This window comes from Moschus berezovskii, chromosome 14 (assembly GCF_049115385.1).
Source record: "Moschus berezovskii isolate FMDL1 chromosome 14, NW_MosBer_1.0, whole genome shotgun sequence".
NCBI lineage: Eukaryota > Metazoa > Chordata > Mammalia > Artiodactyla > Moschidae > Moschus > Moschus berezovskii.
The window spans coordinates 87,164,716-87,186,622 of NC_142473.1; the positions used below are offsets into that span (position 1 = coordinate 87,164,716).

Sequence of the window (21,907 nt, forward strand, 5' to 3'; positions counted from 1 at the left end):
GTTGCTTAGAAAGTGTTCAACAGGGAACAACAGAAGAAAGATGCAAGGCAACACGCCGCTTCCCTGGGGGCAGCATTGAACATCTGAAGGGCAGGTAACCTGGAGACAGGAAGGCACCACTGAGGAAGGAACGGTGCGCTTACGGCAAGAAAGACAACATGAAGGGTTGACCACCCAAGGCCAAAGCAGCAGAAGAGAGGAGGCAGCTGAGAGCCTCTCCTGCGGTAGACACGATCACGGTGGTGGAGGACAAGGCCCGGGGCTCCCTTGGGCTTGAGGTGCCTAATTCCCCACAGGAGCCCAGGGTAAAATGGTGCGGGATGGGCTGCTGAACTTTCTGGTGATAGACCTCGTCCTGAAGTTTTTCACCAAGACAGCTTGGCGTCAGTCACACCAGACAGCACTTTAAGCCTATACAGATGGCGCTCATGAAAACCCCAGAAAAGGAGACAGAGCTCTTCCCCGCTTCACTGACCACACTCCCTCCTGGGTCTGTGAAAAGATAGCCACTAGTATCTGTGGACGTTTTTTTCAGTGTGGGTGAAAGCGTATCCCACTTGCACAGGAAGTCTCTGAAGAGGATGTCTGGGTTTTGAACAAACTGAAAGCTGAACGCAAGCATGATATCACCATTGATATCTCCCTGTGGACATTTGAGACCAGCAAGTTCCATCACTGATGCCCCAGGACACAGAGACCTCATCAAAAAGGTCTGCTGTTGGATGTGGATAAGAATTTCTGAGTGCTGAGAGTTATGCCAGGTGAAAAGGAAGTGGTTCCCTTTGAGAAATCTGTATCAGGCATGTACTGTGTACGGGGTAGTGTCCTGATCACGGGCCATCCGAGACTGGTGATGCTGACCTGATTGCTGTTGCTGCCAGTGAATTTGAAGGAGGTATCTCCAAGAACGGGCAGATCCTTGGGCATGCCCTTCTAGCTTCCACTCTCGGTGTGACATGTCTAGTTGCTGGACTTAATGACAGATCCCACTGAGCCACTTTACAGCCAGGAGAGATGAGGAAGTTGCTAAGAAATTCAGCACCTGCGTGAAGAAAATGGACTCCAACCCTGACACCGTGGCGTCCGTGCAATTTCTGGCTAGAACAGGGACAACACGATGGAGCCAAGTGCCAACATGCCTTGTTTCAGGAGTTGGAAGGTCAGCCCTAGAGATGGTAACGCTGGTGGGACAGAGCGCTAAAGGGTGTTAGCAGATTCACACGGCTGCAGATAAAAAGGGAAAGAGGACTTTTACTACTGACTGAAGATTCTAAGAAATATTCGTCGCCCCATTTGGCAGGAAATCCTTTTCCCCACACGTTTGTGGAATGAACATTGACAGTGGAGAAACCTAACAGGGAAGAACCTTTGTATTCTATCACAATTTAATCACTAAAGCAGTACTACCTTTAAGCTTAAATTGTGTCTCTGGGAATGAGAGATGGGGCATTACGTATCATTTGCATAATTCCCTATTATCTCTGCCTCCCAGATGATGAGCTTCAAGCTAAAATACTTTTGTTAAGCTCACAGGAAACATCGTGACCAGACCCACCTGTGAATGACTGTAGGAAGGTAGAAATGAACACGTCCCATCCAGCGGCTGATCCAAACTAGGAAATGTTTGATTTTAATCCCTCCCGTTTAAGTAGAACAGAAGCCTGGATTCTAGCTCAACCAAGATGGTTCTTTGGGACGCAAGCCACTGCCATTTGGCCTGCTGGCCTTGTGAATAGTCAGTTCCTTGCCGGGACTGTTGTCTCAATTGACTAGACTACCGAGCTGCACGCAGTGTGGGACTGAGCTCAGTGACACCACTGTCTCCCCGACCTCGTGCACCTTCTGAAAGGGAGCCAGTTTGTGCCTCTGCTCCCTTTTGTGTTGGACGCGCGTTTCCTGTGGCTTCCTTGAAGCTTCTGTCTCTATCTGGGATTTTCAATGGTTCAATTATGATGTGCCTGGGGGTGGTTCTCGTTCTGTTTATTCCGTTTGGGGTTTACCAAACTTATCCTAAAGGTGGGGGTGGGGAGTACCTTCTAGGCCCTTTAGTCTTTCCAAGTAAGTACTTTCTTACGGTTAAAAAAAGAGCTCTGATTCTCTACATCAAGTTCAAACAGTCGCCCTCTCTTGCTTTTGCAGCAGGGAACGCAGCAGGCGTTACCTGTAGAGATCCTGCCTCTGGGATCTCACAGTCAGAGTTGCTGAGGACTGGAAGGACCTCTGGGATCAGAAAGCAGCTCAGACCTCTGGAAAAACACGAGCCTCAGGGGGGCACTCTGCCAAACCGGGACCTGGGAGGAGGGATCCCCACACACAGCCGCCGGAAGTGCAGCTTGGTGCCTGGGTTCAGTTAAGACGCTCAGCTCAGCAGGTTGGGGATCAGACCCGTAAGCACGCTTTTCAGGACCACAGTAGCCAAAGGACACGTGTCATCTTCTCGAATGACCTTCTGCCTCTGGTTTCTGGGGGGGGATCTCCGCAGAGACTGAGCGGGAGACAGGGTCACAGGTGAGAGCCAAGGAGGGTCGCTGCTCCGAGACGCCTCGGCCGTCTCCTCACCGAAGCGGATGAACCGAGGAGCTGCTGCTGTCGTGGATAAGAATTTCTGAGTGCTGAGAGTTATGCCAGGCGAAAAGGAAGTGGTTCCCTTTGAGAAACCTGTATCAGGCATGGACTGTGTACGGGGTAGTGTCCTGATTCTGTGAGAACTTTTCTCTGGATAAGGACAGGCTTTTGTTCTGAATTGATGCATAAATGTGGCGGGATTTGGGAGCTTCCTGTTAATAGCTGGCCTGCCAGAAAAGGTAACAGCTTCTGGGAAGAAGTATGTGGGTTTGGGTGATATTTATGGAACAGTTTGTAGACATAGTCTGCAAACGTGATCTTATTCAATTCCCTAGTAACGTTATACGGTAGTCAGATTCCACCCCCACCCCTCCACCCCCGCCCTTGGATAAATGATGGCCAGGGAAATTAAGTGCCCTTCTTAAAGTTTCCAAAAGACGAGGTAGACTGTAGTCAACAGACTACAATCCAGATAAGATTAATATTAATTTAAAACCATGAAAAAGAAATGTAATTTTAAAAATCTCAGTTATAATGCTCCTATATAATTTGATGTTTCCTTCTAAATTTTTACCGTCTGTGATTTATGTAAATATGCACACAAAAAGGCCTCTAGTTCTTTTTACAGTGTCATGTCCATCTTTAAGACTCTCTCATATGGCAAGATACAGCCTTCATGTTAAAGTGGGTTTTAGAGTTGTAAAATAATGATCATATTTCCGTGAATTATATTTCTAGCAGGACACTGAGATGTGTCCTGTGCATCCCTGTGAGTTAATATTGTATTGCTTTCAAACTTTTTCAGTGTATTTTTCTTCATTTGAACTGTTTTCTTTGGATAAATTCCCAGTACTGGAATGGATTTGTCAAAGGTTTCAAACTGTGCTTCACAGGACTTTGGCTGTTATCAAAGCTGGCAACCCCCTAAAATGAATCTCCTCAGTTTTACTCAACTGCATTTATTGAACGTTATATTTGTGTGCATTTTGTGTGTGTGTGTGTGCATATATGCAAGTGCAGAAAGTTTTCCCAAATGCACTTGTCAGAACTTTAATATTCTATCCCCAGTAACCTGGCATCAAATGCAACTTCTTTTATTCTCATGCAATCTTCTTGTGAAATGCTCCTAGCTAATGTCTGAATGGGCTTCCCAGGTGGCACTAATGGTGAAGAGCCCACTTGCCAATGCAGGAGACGTAAGAGACAGGAGTTCAATCCCTGGGTCAGGAAGATCCCCTGGAGGAGGGCATGGCAACCCACTCCAGTATTCTTGCTTAGAGAATCCCATAGACAGAGGAGCCTGCGGGCTACAGTCCATAAGGGCTGCAAGAGCCAGACACAACTGAAGCAACTTAGCGATGTCTAATTAATGTTTGGAAACGATACACTTCTACTGTCTTGATATTTTCCAAGATATGGCACAGGTACTTCTATTCTGGTCTGAGCCTTTTTTTCAAAGAAACATCTGGTAGAGATGCCCAAGCCCAGAATGTAGTTGGTTCTTCTACTGACACCTGTTGAATGAAAGAATGCGTCCTTTCCCTCGGTAAGCAGAGTGACTAAAGAGACGATTCTGTTTATGCAAGCGTGTCATACATTAAATCAGTAAACGCTGAGTTCTTACTGTGTGCCTGACAGTGTGATAAACACTGAGAGTAATAGAATAAGTCATTTACCACCCTGCCTAGAGGACTGATGTCTAGAAGGCAAACTGTAATTTGCTGCAACAAGTTTTGATTGAAATGTGTCCATAATCTCTGGGGAGTACAGAAAAGAGAGTGGTCTGTTCTGTTTGGATTGAGGAATTAAAGGGAGTCAGTAGAGAGAAAAGGGGGATTTGGGTAAGACTTTGAAGCAGGAACAAAACCTGGATTTTGAAGGTCTTCTGGAATTAGGGCCTAAGTAAGATGAAGACAGTCCAGAGTTGTTAAATCAGATACTGAGTTAAAGAAATACTCTGTGGTCCTGTGTGGGAAAGGACAACAGAGGAGACTAGCGCACCTCACCTCACAGTAAAGAAAACATGTATTTACAGGACTTCAGTGACTCCTGCCAGCCTCAGTGACTGCCCACAGCAGCTACAATCAACATACAAAGACCACTTCAAAAAATTAACCTAGAATGGATTAAAGGCTTACATGGATCGAGACCTGAAATCATAAACCTCCTAGAAGAACATGGGGGGAAACTTGACCGTGGTCTTGGCAATGATTTTTTTGTATATGACAAAAAAAGCTCAAGTATTGAAAGTAGAAAATAAACACACGGGGCTATATCAAACTAAAAAGTTTCTGCACAGCAAAAGAATCAACAAAATGAACAATGTATGGAATGGGAGAAAACATTTGCAAACCACTAAGGGGTTAATATTCCCCTGTCCCAGGTGACAGACCCAGGGGACAGAGAAGCACTTCCAGCCCAGCTACCACCTTATGTCTTGAGTTACTGTGCCACGTCCAACTTTGTGCCACCTGCCAGGCTCCTCTGTCCATGGGATTTTCCTGCAGAAATACTGGAGTGGGTTGCTATTTCCTCCTCCAAAGGATCTTCCTGACCCACGGATCGAACCAACGTCTCCTGAGTCTCCTGCATTAGCAGGTGGGTTCTTTATCACTGAGCCACCTGGGAATCCCTGAGGTTAGCTGCAAAATTCCCGCTGCTTTAATTCTGCTCTCTGGGTTTTCCACTGGGAAATATTGAAGCCAGGAGGAGAAGGAGGCAACAGAGGATGAGATGGTTGGATGGCATCACTGACTCAATGGACATGAGTTTGAGCAAACTCCAGGGGATACTGAAGGACAGGGAAGCCTGGTGTCCTACAGTCCATGGGGTCACAAAGAGTCAGACACTGCTGAGCAGCTGAACAGCAACAGCCAGGTTTTCCATGGGAATCTCTCCGTGCCGTGCTGTGCTTAGTCAGTCAGTCGTGTCCAGTTCTTTGTGACCCCATGGACTGTAGCCTGCCAGGCACCTCTGTCTATGGGGATTCTCCAGGCAAGAATGCTAGATTGGGGAGCCTAGCCCTTCTCCAGGGGATCTTCCCAACCCAGGAATCGAACTGGGGTCTCCTGAATTGCAGGCAGATTCTTTATCAGCTGAGCTACCAGAGAATCTCTGTGTCCACCCTAAGTGGAAACATAAAGGGAAGGGAATTCTGGGAAATGTAGTTCAGCCTAGCCTAGGTGACACCTCATTCATTGAATACATTGAGTTCTCAATAAATATTAACCCTTATTGAGTGATTGAATAAGTGAATGACTGCATAGATGAATAAATCAATACTTAGGTTTCCAGGCTAGTCACAAAAATCTATTTAAATTATAATGAAACTATGCCAAAATACCATTAAATAAAAAATCAAAGCCAGACTCTGGTAAGGAGAGACTTTATTTGAAAGAATTATTTCAAGAGGGAAAAGGAGTGCTGAAATAGGAAGAGGGTATTATTTCAACAGAAGACCCCTCAGACGGTAAGATCTACAAACATCTGAAAGGTCAGGCAGAAAAGGGTTATTTCATGGAAAGGAGTCAGCAAAGTTTCACGGAGGATCATTCTGAATGCCAGTGCTGGCTTGGGCTGAGGATGGGTCCCGGTGCAGAGGACTGTGTGTGGGAGGGGAGACGGATTATGTTATCAAGCCAATAACCTTTGCTCGGCGTTAGAACACTTTGTTGCCATTGGTCAGTGGGGATAAGCCGTCCACCGAACCATGTAGGAAGCGAGAGGAAATAGAGTTGGAAAGAATCCAGTTCTTACGCCCTTTTAATGGGGTTGTTTGGCTTTTTGTTTGGAGTTTTTTTACGTTGACCTGCATGAGCTTCCCTGGTGCTTCAGACGGTTAAGCGTCTGCCTGCAACGTGGGAGCCCCGGGTTCTAATCCCTGGGTCGGGAAGATCCCCTGGAGAAGGCAATGGTAACCCACTCCGGTACTCTTGCCTGGAAAATCCCTTGGACTGGGGAGCCTGGTGGTCTGTAGTCCACGGGGTCGCAGAGAGTCGGACACGACTGAACGCCTTCATGCTCACTTTCACGTGTGAGCTGTTGGAGATGGGGTTTGAAGGGTTAGCACCCGGCCTTGGCGCAGATAGCGTGAGGGCCGTGGTGCGTCTTAGGCCCAAAGGGGGAAGGGCAGCTCCTTCAGGAAGACACTCAGAAACACGAAGGGAGTTGGGGGTTCTGTTCTGTTTTGTTTTCTAACCATTGCTGTTTCCCAGGAAACAAGGACTTGGGCATCTTTGTGTGTCTTCCAGCACTTCTCATGGCTTGTCTGTCGGTCCTCTGTTTAGGTTAAGGGACCTGCCAAGATGTTCCACTTACAAGGCCCACAACTGCTGCGGATGTTAGAGAAATCCTTGAGGAAGAGTCTCCCTGAGTCCTTAAAGGTGAGAGTGGAGCATTCTTAAGGGGAAAAGGGCTAGGAGCAGCTTCAGGAAAGGTGGGAAAGAGAACAAGGAATCCCTGAGCACCTGCTCTGTGCCAAGCTCACTCGCCGGGCTGCTCATTTAGTTTACCACACCGGTCTGCAGGGCAGCTGTACCGTGTCTGTAGAACCAAAGACGAAAGGGAGGTTCGGTTCCGTGACTTGACCAAGATCGTGCCAGCAGTGAGTGGCAGTGCGATGATTTGAACCCGTTGTGATCTTTGTTGTGTGATGATGCCAAAACTTTCCCTTGTGCCCTTTGAACTCATGTTATGTAACTCTGGAAGTTTTCTTTTTTTTCCCAGAATTGGCAAAGTCAATGTTTATTCTTATCAAACAATCAAGTACCTGATGAAAAGTTATCCATTATGGTTCTTCTTTGTAATTAATAATCAGTCAAATTCTGTTTTTTGTCAAACCCCAAGGATGATGTTTAACTTTGAATGAGATGGAAATTATGTTTAAGGAATGGTCTTGTACCATAGAGAAGTGGAAGTGTTTTTTCTTGCAATAATATATATTACAAAGGGAGTAGGCTGTTAGTAGAGATAAAGACTGCCACTGCATTATGATAAAGGAATCAATTCACCAAGAAGATATAAGAAAGCCTGAAATGTATACACCTAGTGACAGAAGCTCAAAGTACATGAGACAAAAACTGATAAAACTGAAAGAAGAAATAGGGAAACACACAGGTATATAGAGTTCAACACTTCTCTCTCAGTAATCTGTAGAGTCGGCAGAAAACCTATACATACATATATGGACTTATTGTATATGAAATACCATCAACCAACTTGAATAAACTGACATTTACAGAATACTTCCCACAACCATGGCAGGGCACATAATATTTTCAAGTGCACATGGGATGTTTAGCAAAATAGACCGTATTTTTAAAAATTTTAGAAGAATTGAAATATAGCAAGTCTGTTCTTGAACAATATAGAATTAAACTAAAAAAAAAATACCCTGAAATATATCTGGAAAATACCTGAATTTCTAAAAGTATACAACGTCTTCTAAATAAGTCATGTTTAAATTACAAGGAAAATTAGAAAACATTTTAGTTGAATGAAAATAAGAATACAATGTATGAAAAGCTTTGGGATGCAACTAAAGCAGCTGATAACTGAGAAACGGATAGCATTAAGTGCTTTTACTGAAAAAGAATAACAGTCTAGGGACTTCTCTGGCATTCCAGTAGTTAAGACTTGGCACTTCCAGTGAAAACAATTTTCAATACTAAGTCCATAAATTTCACATTGCATATTCTGTGAAAAGCATGAATTACCAAAGGTCACTGAGGAAGAAATATGCAACCTAAATTGCCCTGTATCTATTGGGGAAATTGATTTTGTAGTTTAAAACCTTCTAACAAAAAAAATTCCATGCTCAGATATTGTCAGTGGCAATTTCTACCACACACGTAAGGAAAACATATCACTTCCACAAAAACCCTTGCAGAACAGAGCAGAGGAGAAAACACTTCCCAAATCATTTTATGAGTCCAGAATTACCCTGATACCAAAGGAAAACTACAGAACAATATTTTTGTGAACAGAGATATCCATTAACAAAATAATATCAAGTCAAATCCATCAACATATCAAAAGGATAACACATCATAACCAAGGGAAGTTCATCTTGGAAAGGCAAGGCAGATGCAACATTCAGAAATCAATCAGTTCAATTCACTGTTATCAACAGACTGGAGAAAAGCCATAGATCTTCTCTCAATAGATGCAGAAAAATGTTTGACAGAATGTAATATTTCTGATAAAAATAAAGCTCTCAGCAAACTAGAAACAGGAGGGAATGCCGACCTGATAAAAACGTACTGGCAAAATCTATACCTGAGATTAAACTAAATAGTGAAAGGGTTAATATTCCTCCTAAGGTCAGTAGCAAGGGAAACATATATTTATTCCCACCACTGCTGGTGGGAATGGTACTAGATATCCTAATCAGCACAATAAGACAAGAAAAAGAAACCAGAGAAATACATATTGGAAAAAAATAAAATAGTGTTTATTCACAGATGGTATAATTGTCTAATGAGAAAAATCTCAAGGAATCTACCAAAATCCCAAAGCTCCTAGATGTACAACTAAGTTTAACAAAGGCCTTAGGGTGAATATACAAAATACAAAACTTGGTTTTCTGTGTACTAGCAATGGACAATTGGAATTAAAAATCAAGGCGATTGATAAGATAGAAACAATAGGCAACAACAAGAAACCTTAAGTATGAACTGTTAGCATACAGGCTTGTCTCGAAAATAAATGCTTTCACTTTTATTGATGAATCACAGCTCCAGACTTCTCAGGGCAGCATGAATATGATGTATAATTTAGTAGAGTTAATGATACTGATCATGCTGATGGGAAACCTGAAAGGAATAGCACCATATTCTATCCTTTTCTGGCCAGGGGCTTGGGGGGAGCTTCCTTCGTGGCTCAGCTGGTAAAGAATCTGCCTGCAATGCGGGAGACCTGGGTTCCATCCCTGGGTTGGGAAGATCCCCTGGAGAAGGGAATGGCTCCCCACTCCAGTATTCTGGCCTGGAGAATTCCATGAACTCTATAGTCCATGGGATGGCAAAGAGTTGAACACAACTTCTCCTTGGTGCCCTGACACCTTATTTAGGGGTCACGTGTGGACTGAGCCACAGGCCGGAGGCACGCTACACTGAGGGTAGGGTAGGGAGCTCTTGAGAGGAACAGGGTCAGGAGTCAGATGGCTTTGATCGCACAAATTCATTGTCTTCTGGTAGCACTGCAAAACTCTCAGTGCCCTTGCAGGTAAAATGAGTAAAACCAGAAAGTAAATACCCTTGGGAGACACTCCTCAAGCTTGAACAGGGTCGTGTGTGTCAGTCGCTCAGTCGTGTCTGACTCTTTGAGACCATGGACTGCAGCCTGCCAGCCTCCGCTGTCCAAGGGATTCTGCAGGCAAGAATACTGGAGTGGGTTGCCATTTCCTTCTCCAAGGAATCTTCCCGACCCAGGGATCAAACCCACGTCTCCCACTTTGCAGGCAGATGTTTCACCATCTGAAACCAGGGAAGCCCTAAGCAGGGTTATCATTACCTTGCAGAGATGTTTGGAGGATTAAATAAGATATGATAAAATTAATAACCAATACTTCTTCAACACTTACCGAATATCAGGAACTATACCACGTATTCAAAATAACCTCAAAAGTAATTTTTCAGGAGGAGGAGGAGGAACTAAATCAGTTAGGTGCCTGAGTTATTTTTGTCTTAAGTGTCTACTTTGAAAAATTTTCCAAGTTAAATTGTTTTCTTTTATGCTCTATGTCTGGGGTTTGAATTGTTATTCACTTCTTGTGTTATGTGGATCCCAACTTTTTGGAGAAAATTCTTGGCGCTACTAGTCTTAGCCCAACTCTGCTGTAAGGCAAAGTAACTCTCAAGATGAGATCCTCAGTTTTAATGAGGATCTTTTCCTCTCTACTCACCTGAATCTTTGATGACATAGCCTTTCCCCCACAAGCAGAAATCTGGGATATTTGTAAAATTTATTCTTGTTACAAATGTATGACCTAAGACTCGTTGACTAGTTGCTAAGTCTCAGGTGAGAGAAAAACCTGGGTATCGCAGCCTGAAGGACTGCCCATCTGTCTCCCATGCAGAGGAAACTAAGCAGGTTTATTTCACATTCGCTTCAGTTCCTTCAATTTGTGGTGGCCGCCTGAGCCACTGTGTTCCAGTGAAATGACGCTACCGTGTACACAGAAATGTGTTTATAAATGTCACTGGTTCCAAACATCATGTGGAAAAGCGTGGATTTTATTTTCCTTAAAACTGCATTTAATTTCTATATTGAGCGTCAGCTAATGGCAGAAATGTAATTTATAAAATGTCAGTTAAGTCAAAGTTTGAAAAACAAAGGTCACCTCCTCCCTGTTTCCCCTTAGTCTGGCATGAACGTTTCATGGCAAGAGTAGGACAGCACAGGCTGAGAGGCGGTCCTTTGTCACGGAAGCGGTCACCATTCCATCGGGCCCTGGCCTTTGGCATTCTTCCACGCCTTCTGCTAAGGCATCTTGTTTCAATGCATCTAGGTCCTAAGGTCTACCCTGTATGGATTGCTGTTTTTCGTCTCCCCACAGCCACGTAGCTCACTCCAGTTTGGACAATCTCTTTCTCAGCCTCTTTAATGTTTTGAGGTCACCAATGTTTGAACAGGTGCTTGCGAAGATTAAAAAAATTGCCCAATAAGTGATGCCCTTGGTCCTTGGCCACCAAAGCTTGTGTTGTTAACACTACGCTGTGTCTCTACTTTTTACATAGATGGGAATTCATTTAACCTTTATGGAAGGTGTCAGAGATGTGTGCAAGAAAAATGAAATATTTAAACAACAGTTGATATTTGACCCAGAAATTCCCCTTCTAGAATTTGTAATATCAGACATATTTGCAGATTTATGCAAAAGCAATGTTCATTGAAAAATAAACTGTTAAAAATGAGAAAACACTGAAATAACCAGCAATAAGACACAGTAAAATAGAAGTAGTCCTTCCATATAACGGATATTATGCAGCCATTACAGATGATCATATAGATCTGTGTTTATTGATGTGGAAACATGCTCATAGTATAGTGGGTGTGTGTATGTGGGGGGGAAACAGATGCTAAATTAATATGCATTAGGTAATTAAATTCATGTTTAAGAACTGTGTGTGTGTGTGTTAGTCACTGCATCATTTCTGACTCTTTGTGACCTCGTGGACTGTAGCCCACCAGGCTTCTCTGTCCATGGAATTTTCCAGGCAAGAATACTGGAGTGGGTGGCCATTTCCTTCTCCAGGGAATTTTCCTGACCCAGGGATTGAACCCGGGTCTCGTTCGTTTCAGGCTGTTTCTTTAGTTTCCCTGACTGAGCCATCAGGGAACACTGAAAACTATGTGTGTGTGTAAATAAATGGAATAAAACGGAAAGATATAACACTAAATTCTATGTGTTAGTAGATGATTTTAATTTCATATACTAATAAAATATTCGCTCTTCCCTGGTGGCTCAGACAGTAAAGAATCTACCTTCAAGGCAGGAGATCTGGGTTTGATTCCTGGGTTGGGACAATCCCCCAGAGAAGGAAATGGCAACCCACTCCAGTATTCTTGCCTGGAGAACTCCACAGACACAGGAGCCTGGCGGGCTACAGTCCATGGGGTCAAAAACAGTTGGACACAACTGAGCGACTAACACACACACACTATATAATGTTTTCATTATTTGACCCCAAAGTCTATTTCCATTTGGAGTAATAAAGTAGAACCTGATGCTAAAGCTGAAACTCCAATACTTTGGCCACCTCGTGCGACGAGTTGACTCACTGGAAAAGACTCTGATGCTGGGAAAGGTTGGGGGCGGGAGGAGACGGGGACGACAGAGAATGAGATGGCTGGATGGCATCACCAACTCAATGGACATGAGTTTGAGTGAACTCCGGGAGTTGGTGATGGACAGGGAGGCCTAGCGTGCTGTGATTCATGGGGTTGCAAAGAGTCGGACATGACTGAGCGACTGAACTGAACTGAACTGAAGACCAAAATGAAGGCCCTATTAGGTACTTAACCTGATTTCATAGAAATAAGCCTTGTCCTGAACAAGCAAGCGGCTTCACCATCCCTTCCTGATGAGCTGACCCTCTCGCTTTCTCGGGATATGGCAGGTTTACGGGACCGTCTTCCACATGAACCAGGGAAACCCATTCAGCCTAACGGCCCTGGTGGACAAGTGGCCTGATTTTAGGACTGTGGTTATCCGCCCTCAGGAGCAGGTAAGGGGCCAGGGGTAGAACAGACGTGCATCTGTGTTTGAATTCGCTATGCGCCCACCATGTGCCTGGCAATGTGGTAGGCCCTGGGGATACAGAAACGAAATGCAGTGACAGTGAGCAGGTCCCTGTGCTCAAGATCCTCAGAGTCTGGAGGGAAGCAGACAAGCAAAGCAAATGCAGCAAGGTGTGACAGTGTAGCGTATATATCTGAGATACAGGAGTAGCCCTGGCCAAGAGACGGATGCGGGGCAAGGAGCAGAGAGCTTTCGCGGAAGACATTTTGCCAAAAGGGAATTTTGAAGAATGATAGGTTTTTGACAGGTTGACAAGAACAGAGACTGTGTTCTAAGCAGAGAAAGGAACACCCCAATGTGTGTGAACGTAAATATGACAACGTTGTGTGCAAAACCGCTTCGGTCGTGTCCAACTCTCTGTGACCCCATGGACGGCAGCCCACCAGGCTCCTCTGTCCATGGGATGCTCCAGGCAAGAACGCTGGGGTGGGTTGCCATTTCCTTCTCTGATGATAACATTAGGGAAATAAAAAGAACAAATTATGATGCTTGTATTTGGGAATATATTTTCAGTACTAGACTTTTAAAAATCACTCAAACTAAGTTGTTAATCTGTTTCAAATATAAATATGTTACAAGCATATTGAAAATAAAGTATAAAAATTCCCACATGCAAAAATATGTAAGCGTATAGTATCATTTGATGAATTGTTTGGAAGTAAAATTTAAATCTGTGGTGATTTTTTAAAAGTACCAAATTAAACAGAATACAAAAGTAAAGATACTTTAATTATTGAAATCTAAAAAGGGAATAATATTCACTTTTTTATGCAGTCTTTAAAAAACAGATTGTTGGTGGTATTAATGGGAAGGGTATTTCTGGGCAACAATTTCCAGCTATTCTTCCCTTGTTGGGTAGTTGTTCTTTGATTTCTTCCTTCAGCTTCAAAATAATCTCATCATCTTTTATTTGTTAATTTTGAGACAATCTTTGAGCTTTTAGCTTTTTTGGAAATATGAATTATTTTTTAAACAGTGCATTGCAGTTTACATTTGAAAGGCATCCTGGGTCTTCATTCTGCATAGCTTTATCACATGTGAGAATTCTAACGCAAGGTTCAGTTCAGTTCAGTTCAGTCGCTCAATCATGTCTGACCATTTGCGACCCCATGAATGGCAGCACGCCAGGCCTCCCTATCCATCACCAACTCCCAGAGTTCACTCAAACTCACATCCATGGAGTCGGTGATGCCATCCAGCCATCTCACTCTCTGTCTTCCCCTTCTCCTCCCACCCCCAATCCTTCCCAGCATCAGAGTCTTTTCCAGTGAGTCAACTCGTCGCATGAGGTGGCCAAAGTATTGCAGTTTCAGCTTTAGTATCAGTCCTTCCAATGAACACCCAGGATTGATCTCCTTTAAAATGGACTGGTTGGATCTCCTTGCAGTCCAAGGGACTCTCAAGAGTCTTCTCCAGCACCACAATTCAAAAGCATCAATTCTTCGGCGATCAGCTTTCTTCACAGTCCAACTCTCACATCCATACATGACCACTGGAAAAACCATAGCCTTGACTAGATGGTCCTTGATTGGCAAAGTAATGTCTCTGCTTTTTAATATACTATTTAGGAGAAGGCAATGGCAAGCCACTCCAGTACTATGGCCTAGAAAATCCCATGGATGGAGGAGCCTGGTAGGCTGCAGTCCGTGGGGTCGCTAAGGGTCGGACACGACTGAGCGACTTCACTTTCCCTTTTCACTTTCATGCATTGGAGAAGGAAATGGCAACCCACTGCAGCGTTCTTGCCTGGAGAATCCCAGAGACGGGGGAGCCTGGTGGGCTTCCATCTATGGGGTCGCACAGAGTTGGACATGACTGAAGTGACTTAGCAGCAGCAGCAGCAGCAGCAGGTTGGTCATAACTTTTCTTCCAAAGAGTAAGCGTCTTTTCATTTCATGGCTGCAATCAGCATCTGCAGTGATTTTGGAGCCCCCCAAAATAAAGTCTGACACTGTTTCCACTGTTTCCCCATCTATTTGCCATGAAGTGATGGGACCAGATGCAAGGTTACCTGTGTCCATTTCAATACTGTCCTCATAATCCATTTGTTCTAAGACTCTTTGAAACAGAGTAATGTTTACTCTTGCAATGGAAGCTTGTCTTTAACCAAAATTCCTTCTTTCTCCTGAGGATTGTAGAATCACTGAAGATTGCATTCTAAACTGGTAAGTGTTTGGTTGATTTGAAATTGTCATGCAACATAGAAATACCTTCATCAAGTTTTTCTTACTTGCAAGTGGAATCATTCATTAAATCCCTGACTTGGTCGTATGGTGAAAATGACTCAGGGATGATGATGGCTCACCAAGGAGAACAGCGGTATTTAGTTTGTATAATGAAATACCAAACGAGGATTCGGATCACTGGATATGATCAGTTTGATATATTTACATTACCCAACCATGCAGGAGATGGCAGATGACTTTGATCATTACACCAACACCTACCAAATCTATTCTAAGGATCTCAAGAACTGTCAAGAGTCCCTTACCACATCAGATGTCATCAACTGGAAACAACATTTGCAGATCCAAAGTACGTAAGGGATCTGGGATGTGCCCACTGCGGGGACTGCTTCTATCTGTACCTGGAGCGTCCCTTTATCCTGAGTACATCCCCTACAATCAGTATTTACTACTAGACCCCGGACAGTCAGCTTGATGGTCACTCCCTGTCTCAGCTAGCACCATCTACCTCTTCAGTGGAGTTGAATTCAAGCATTGCAAACTATACGGTTCTTTTAAGGACATGTGAGTAAAGTAAGTTCTGGTTAGATGAGGATTCCTGATATATTTTGCAGACATAGTGAAGATCCCTTAGGGTGATTGGGTGTGAGAGCAGAGCTCCCCCTCTGGCCTTCTTGTTGTTTGTTGTTTAGTTGCTAAACCGTGTCCAACTCTGCAATCTCAGGGACTGCAGCCCGCCAGACTCCTCTGTCCATGAGATTTTCCAGGCAAAAATACTGGAACGGGTTGCATTTCCTTCTCCAGGGGATCCTGCCGACCCAGGGATCGAACCTGAGGCTCTTGTGTCTCCTGCACTGCAGGTGGATTCTTTGCCACTGAGCCACGATTGGAATGATAAGTCCGTGTGCCATAGAGCACGTCCCCAGTCACAGGGACACCCGTCACTGCTGGAATCCGACTCCCGTGGGTGACATCCCTGTTCTGCCTACTACTTGCTTCATGATCCTGAGCAAGTAGTGTAACGTATCTATTATTCAGTCCCCTCACATATAAACAATGAGGGTAACAGAAGTACCTAAACTTGTGGCTGGGCTTCCCGGGGGCACAGTGGTAAGGAATCTGCCTGCCGATGCAGGAGACCTGGTTCCATCCCTGGGTTGGGAAGATCCCCCTGGAGGAAGCAGCCCACTCCAGTATTCTTGCCTGGAGAATCCCATGGACAGAGGAGCCTGGCGGGCTGTGGTCCCTGTGGTTGCAAAGAGTTGCACATGACTGAGCATGCATGAGATACATGCGGTTAATGTAAGGATTAAATGCAGTATCAGACCAGTACCAGGACATGTCATCCGTATACATGCAAGCTTGGCTACTGCTTTTTTATTTTTTTGCCTGTGCTGGGTCTTTGTGGCTGCCCGTGGGCTTTCTCTAGTCGCAGGAAGTAGGGGCTGCTCTCCGTTGCGGTGTGGGCTTCTCATGGCCCTGGCTCCTCTTGTTGTGGACCACAAGTTCCAGGAGAGCGGGCTTCAGCAGCTGTGGCACACAGGCTTAGTCCCTCCGAGGCATCTGCTCAGATCAGGGACCCAACCCGTGACCTCTGCATTGGCAGGCACGTTCTTAACCACTGGACTACCAAGGAAGCCCAAGTTTGGCTACGATTTTTTAAATACCACGTGCCCTTGATTCCACAGTATTTCTAGTATTATCTCTGTATTGGGTAAGAGCAAACAGGCTGAGGTAGTGATGTGGCCGTGGTCACATGGTCACTTGCAACACCAGAAGCAAAGTTACTGACTCTCAGTCCTGGACGTGTCTGTTGGGAAGCTTCCCGGAGCATCTACAAGGGCAGTTACTTCTCGCCTAACGTTACCCCTCTCTAGGTTCACAGTCCAGTCTGAATGAGGTGATACAGAATCTTGCAGCCACTAAATCTGTTAAGGTCGAGCACACACAGTGCATTCTCTACGTGATGCCTGAGACAGTGAGGAGACTGCTTCCTTCCCTGCCGGAGACAAAGAACTTACCTGTTGGAATTGGCGCACCCACAGCCCTGTGAGTTTGAAAGCATGCTTACCGTTGCAGTAGCCTCCCGACTTCTCGCCCTGTGTTCACTCTTGGCCCCTGCAATCCATTTCCAGGTCGATGCTTTTAGGGTGTGATGTGTTTTACGTCCATTCACTGGGAGAAGCCACTGAGGTTTCTCAGCTCGCTGTTGCTGTTCGGTCGCTGAGTGGTGTCTGACCTTTTGCAGCTCCACAGACTGCAGCACGCCAGGCCTCCCTGTCCTTCGCCATCTCCAGGAGTTTGCTCAAACTCATGTCCACTGAGTTGGTGATGCTATCCAACCATCTCATCCTCTGTCGTCCCCTTCTCCTACTGCCCTCAAACTTTCCCAGCATCAGGGTTGTTTCCAATGAGTCAGCTCCTCACATCAGGTGGCCAAAGTATTGGAGCTTCAGCTTTAGCATCAGTCCTTCCAGTGAACACCCAGGACTGGTCTCCTTTAGGATGGACTGGTTGGATATCCTTGCAGTCCAAGGGACTCTCAAGAGTCTTCTCCAGCACCACAGTTCAGAAGCATCAATTCTTCGGCGATCAGCTTTCTTCACAGTCCAACTCTCACATCCATACACGACCACTGGAAAAACCATAGCCTTGACTAGACGGACCTTTGTGAGGAAAGTGGTATCTCTGTTTTTTAATATGCTGTCTAGGTTTGTCATAGCTTTTCCTCCAATGAGAAAGATTTTGTGTGTGTGCGTGTGTGTGTGGCTGCAGTTACCATCTGTAGTGATTTTGGAGCCCAAGAAAAGTCAAACTCCTTTATGAACTTCCACGGTCCTGTGAGACCTGGAACGCGTCACCTTCGGACTGTCCCTGCTGCTCTTGCTGACTCCTAGCAGCAGCTCTGACCCTCTTTATGCACCTTGACCGCAGACAGCACACGTGGCTCTGGGCCACTCCATCTGCACTTTGTCTTCCCATGATGTCCTCCCTCTGATCGTCATACACTTGCCTCTTTCTTGTCATTCATGCTCTCAGATGCCATTTCTTCAGAGAGGCCCAGACCTGTGGCCCTCTCTCTGTGTTAAAATGACTGGAAAAGCTTCACTCACAGCATCATACATCACTGCCCATGGAGTTCTCCAGGCAAGAACACTAGAGTGGGTTGCCATTTCCTTCTCTAGTGGATCATGTTTTATCAGAACTCTTTGCTATGACCTGTCCATTTTGGCTGGTTCTACACAGCATGTCTCATAGGTTCATAGAGTTACATAAGCCCCTTCGCCACAACAAGGCTGTGATCCATGAAGGGGTGTAGGGGCGGCAGAGGATGAGATGGTTAGACAGCATTGCTGATGTAATGGGCCTCAATTTGAGCACACTCCAGGAGACGGTGGAGGACAGAGGAGCCTGGCATGCTACATCCGTGGAGGCACTAAGGCGTTGGACATGACTTAGCGACGGAGCCACAATCCCGCGTTACACCTGGAAACACCGCCCCATCTACAGTCTCACTTGATTCTGTTGTCCACCCCGGAGGCAGACAAGACAGGAGATACTTTCCCTATTTCCTGACAGAAACGGGCTTGGATGATGAAATAGCTTGTTCAGGTCATGTGGACAGTTGAGGGTGTACAGATCCCCTAGTTCCCCATCACCAGACCCCTCCCAAAGCCCCCGACAGCCTGAAGACAACGTCAGGCTCAGGGTCCGTGCCTCGGGGGCTGTCTGCACTCCACATCACTCCCCGCCTCAACTTGAGCTCCCACGGTGGACAGGACCCTCCGACGCCGGCACCCTACGATTCCATGATTCCTAAGCTCTGGTTCCACCCGCAGTCGCTAGCATGTGCTTTGGGGCGCTTGTCTGTTTTCTGTTTACCTAGTTTTCTTATCGGTAAAATGGGGTATTATCCATGCCCTCATTAAACACCGAGTCTCTGCTTTGCTGACAGCAACCATACTTCACTTTTAGGCACTTCTCACTGCAGGTAGGTGCAAGTCCCGTGTGCTTATGGTGTCACTGCTCTTATATCAGTGTTTGAGGAGGGTACAATTGATAGGCTCACTTTATAAAGGAAGGAGGCAGAGAGACAGTATGTTGCCCGTTTGAAATCACACAGCTTTTGAATTCTGAATCTGGGGAGCCTCGTTGCAGAATCTGTACCTTTCCCTGTACTCTCAAATGCATCATCTGAAGACAATTTGGGGGCAAAAAAATATATAATACTTCACAGTATGTGTGACTCACGAGTTTGTTTTTTTTTTCCCTTCATCTCAATAGTAACCAGGAGATGTTTAAGCTCTCATCCATGGGTCCTGCCCATGCCACTTTGGTGAATAAATTCTGGCATTTTGGTGGCAATGAGAGGAGCCAGAGGTTCATCGAGCGCTGTATCCGGACCTTCCCCACCTTCTGCTTTCTGGGGCCCGAGGGGACCCCTGCCTCCTGGTCCCTGATGGACCAGACGGGAGAGATCCGGATGGGGGCCACGCTGCCTGAGTACTGGGGCCGCGGGCTCATCTCCCAAATTCTGGCTGTCCACACCCGGGCTCTGGACCAGCTTGGCATCCCCGCATATAACCACACGGACAAAGGCAACAAAATCGTTCAGAGAATCAGTCACAACCTGCATCACATCGCCATCCCCCGTGGGTGGAACCAGTGGAACTGTGAGCCCCTGTGAAGCGGGCCTCCCCCCGAGCCAGCACCAGGCGGGCTGGACACGGGGCCAGAGAGGCAGAGGGCTGGGCAGGAAGGAAGACAGACTCGTCATCAGCGGGGGAGCAGCGTGCGCTCTTTGGGGCTGGGAGAGCGCGGAGCGGTCAACAGAACCCCAGAGTCCCTGTCCCTGCTCCCACGGACTTCCCTTTGGGTCCTGCAGACCTTCCTGCTTCCTCCACATTCCAGCCCTGGCAACCACCACGCTATTCTGTGCTTCTATGACTTCAACTTCTTTTCAAGACCCCATGTATAAAGAGGGAGTTGACATATGTATAATTATGGCTGATCTGTGCTATTGTATGGCAGAAACCAAGAAAACATTGTAAGGCAATTTTCCTCCAATTAAGAAATAAATTAAAAAATAAAGTCAATGCTTTGAAGAAACGTTAAAAACATGTCCCAGTGATATCATCTGGCAGTCTTCCTGTTTCTGTCTGGCTTATTGTACAGGTTCATGAGTCTCTTGTAACACATATGGCTAGTAAGGAAAGCGCCTGTAATCAGTAAAGGACAATGCAACTCCCTATTCTAGTGGTGCCGCTATTGTTTCCAGCACCGTCGTATTTATCTCTGTTTAGAGTGTATACAGGGCTTCCCCGGTGGCTTGGTGGTAAAGAACCCGCCTGCCAATCCCTGGGTCGGGAAGATCCCCTAGAGGGAAAACGGCAACTCACTCCAGTATTCCTGCCTGGAGAATCCCATGGACAGAGGAGCCTGGCGGGCCACAGTCCTTGGGGTCGCAAGAGTCGGACATGACTGAGTGGCTAAGCACAGCACAGCACAAAACCTTACAACAACAAAATGCTCACAGCTCTGATGAATTAGTGTAACACAGATATGATTATCGGAAAAGAAACACTGGGGATGTGTCAGTGGCAGGAAAGAAAAAAATTCTCCAAGCTGATACTTCGAGGAAGAAGTACTTCCTCATTTCAGGAAGATGAACTGAAATTTTGCTGATCTAAGACAGGATTTCTACATTACATCTGTGACCATCATCACGTCGCTGGGATTTCCCGAGTACTGAAAATGTGAAACAGCACAGATTCCAGTAATAAACTACATTAACTGCTTATTTTGAAGGATATTTTCACTGAAAGTAGGATTTTTTCAATGTTTTACCTGGAGCCTTTTTTATGTTGTTGATCCAGTGCTTTCTTTTGTAGTGATAAGAAGCCAACTGCAGTTCGTTGTTCCCTCAATGAAATGTGTCTTTTGTGTCTCTGACTGCTTTGTCCCCCTACTTGTAAATTTTATGTATTTATTTTACTGTAGTTGAAAAATAATGTGAGATATTAACAAATATTTCAGTGTATGGGACAGGATTTTTATCTGTGAGCTCGGTATCGTAGAGCAGATGTCTAGAGCTTTTTCATCTTACACAGTGGATACTTTATACTCAATGCTAAGCAGCTCATCCTGTCTCCCTTTCCTCCTAACTGCCACGCCACTCTTTGCTTCTACGAGCAACGTTACTTTAGATACCTCATGTAAATGGAGTCATGCACTGCTTGTCCTTCTGTGACTAGCTTATTTTACTCAGCATGAAGTCCTCAAGTGTCATCCACGTTGTCATATATTGCTGCACTTCTTCCTTTTCAAGGCTGAGTAATATTCCTTTGTAGGTATGTGCCACATTTTCTTTATCCATTGTTGTGACACTTGGGTTGCTTCCCCATCTTGGCGGTTGTAAGCAATGTTGTAACGAACGTGGGAGTGCAGAGGGCTGTTCCGGATCTCGGGCTTAGCTCTCTTGTCTGTACACACAGAAGCAGAATTGCTGGATCATGTCGTAGTTCTAGTTTTACGTGTTTGACAAGCTGCTGTCTTGGTTTTCATAATGTCTGCGCCATTTTTCATTCCTACCAACAGCGCACAAGTGGTTGGATTTCTCTCCATCCTTGGGAACACTGCTGAGTGTTTGCTTTTGGGGAAAGCTGGAATCCTGCTTGGCGCTGTGCACCCCGGGGTGGTGTGGCGGGACCAGTGAGTGTGCACAGGCGCAAACCAGCGCCTTGTTCTCAGTGTTTCCAAACACGGGGCTCTTTCCTCTCGATACTCAGACTCAGGCGAGTTGGAAAGATAAGTCCCTCTAGTCGCTGCTGAAAAGTCAGGCCCCTGGCTCCGT

General features: G+C 45.5%; 2 protein-coding genes across 2 annotated transcripts in view; both read left to right on the top strand.

The window, feature by feature from the left end:
* LOC129554876 (glycine N-acyltransferase-like protein 2) overlaps positions 1-6,924 on the top strand; it is a 35,675-nt gene extending 28,751 nt beyond the window's left edge. Inside the window, exon 5 of the mRNA XM_088843352.1 lies at positions 6,852-6,924. Within this exon, the coding sequence (XP_088699478.1) occupies positions 6,852-6,909 (58 nt within the window). The 3' untranslated portion in view covers positions 6,910-6,924. The remainder of the gene's footprint in view (positions 1-6,851) is intronic.
* Positions 6,867-20,104, top strand: LOC129554873 (glycine N-phenylacetyltransferase-like). Its single transcript, XM_055424178.2, has 5 exons — positions 6,867-6,947; positions 12,687-12,794; positions 15,277-15,403; positions 16,932-17,103; positions 19,339-20,104. Exons 1-5 carry the CDS (start codon positions 6,870-6,872, stop codon positions 19,739-19,741), a joined length of 888 nt encoding a protein of 295 aa, XP_055280153.1. The 5' UTR covers positions 6,867-6,869; the 3' UTR covers positions 19,742-20,104.
* The last annotated feature ends 1,803 nt before the right edge of the window (positions 20,105-21,907 follow it).

Coding starts and splice junctions, on each gene's coding strand:
- LOC129554873 (XM_055424178.2), top strand. CDS start 6,870: ATGTTCCACTTACAAGGCCCACAACTGCTGCGGATGTTAGAGAAATCC. Junction 6,948..12,686: donor GTCTCCCTGAGTCCTTAAAG/GTGAGAGTGGAG, acceptor GGGATATGGCAG/GTTTACGGGACCGTCTTCCA. Junction 17,104..19,338: donor ATTGGCGCACCCACAGCCCT/GTGAGTTTGAAA, acceptor TCATCTCAATAG/TAACCAGGAGATGTTTAAGC.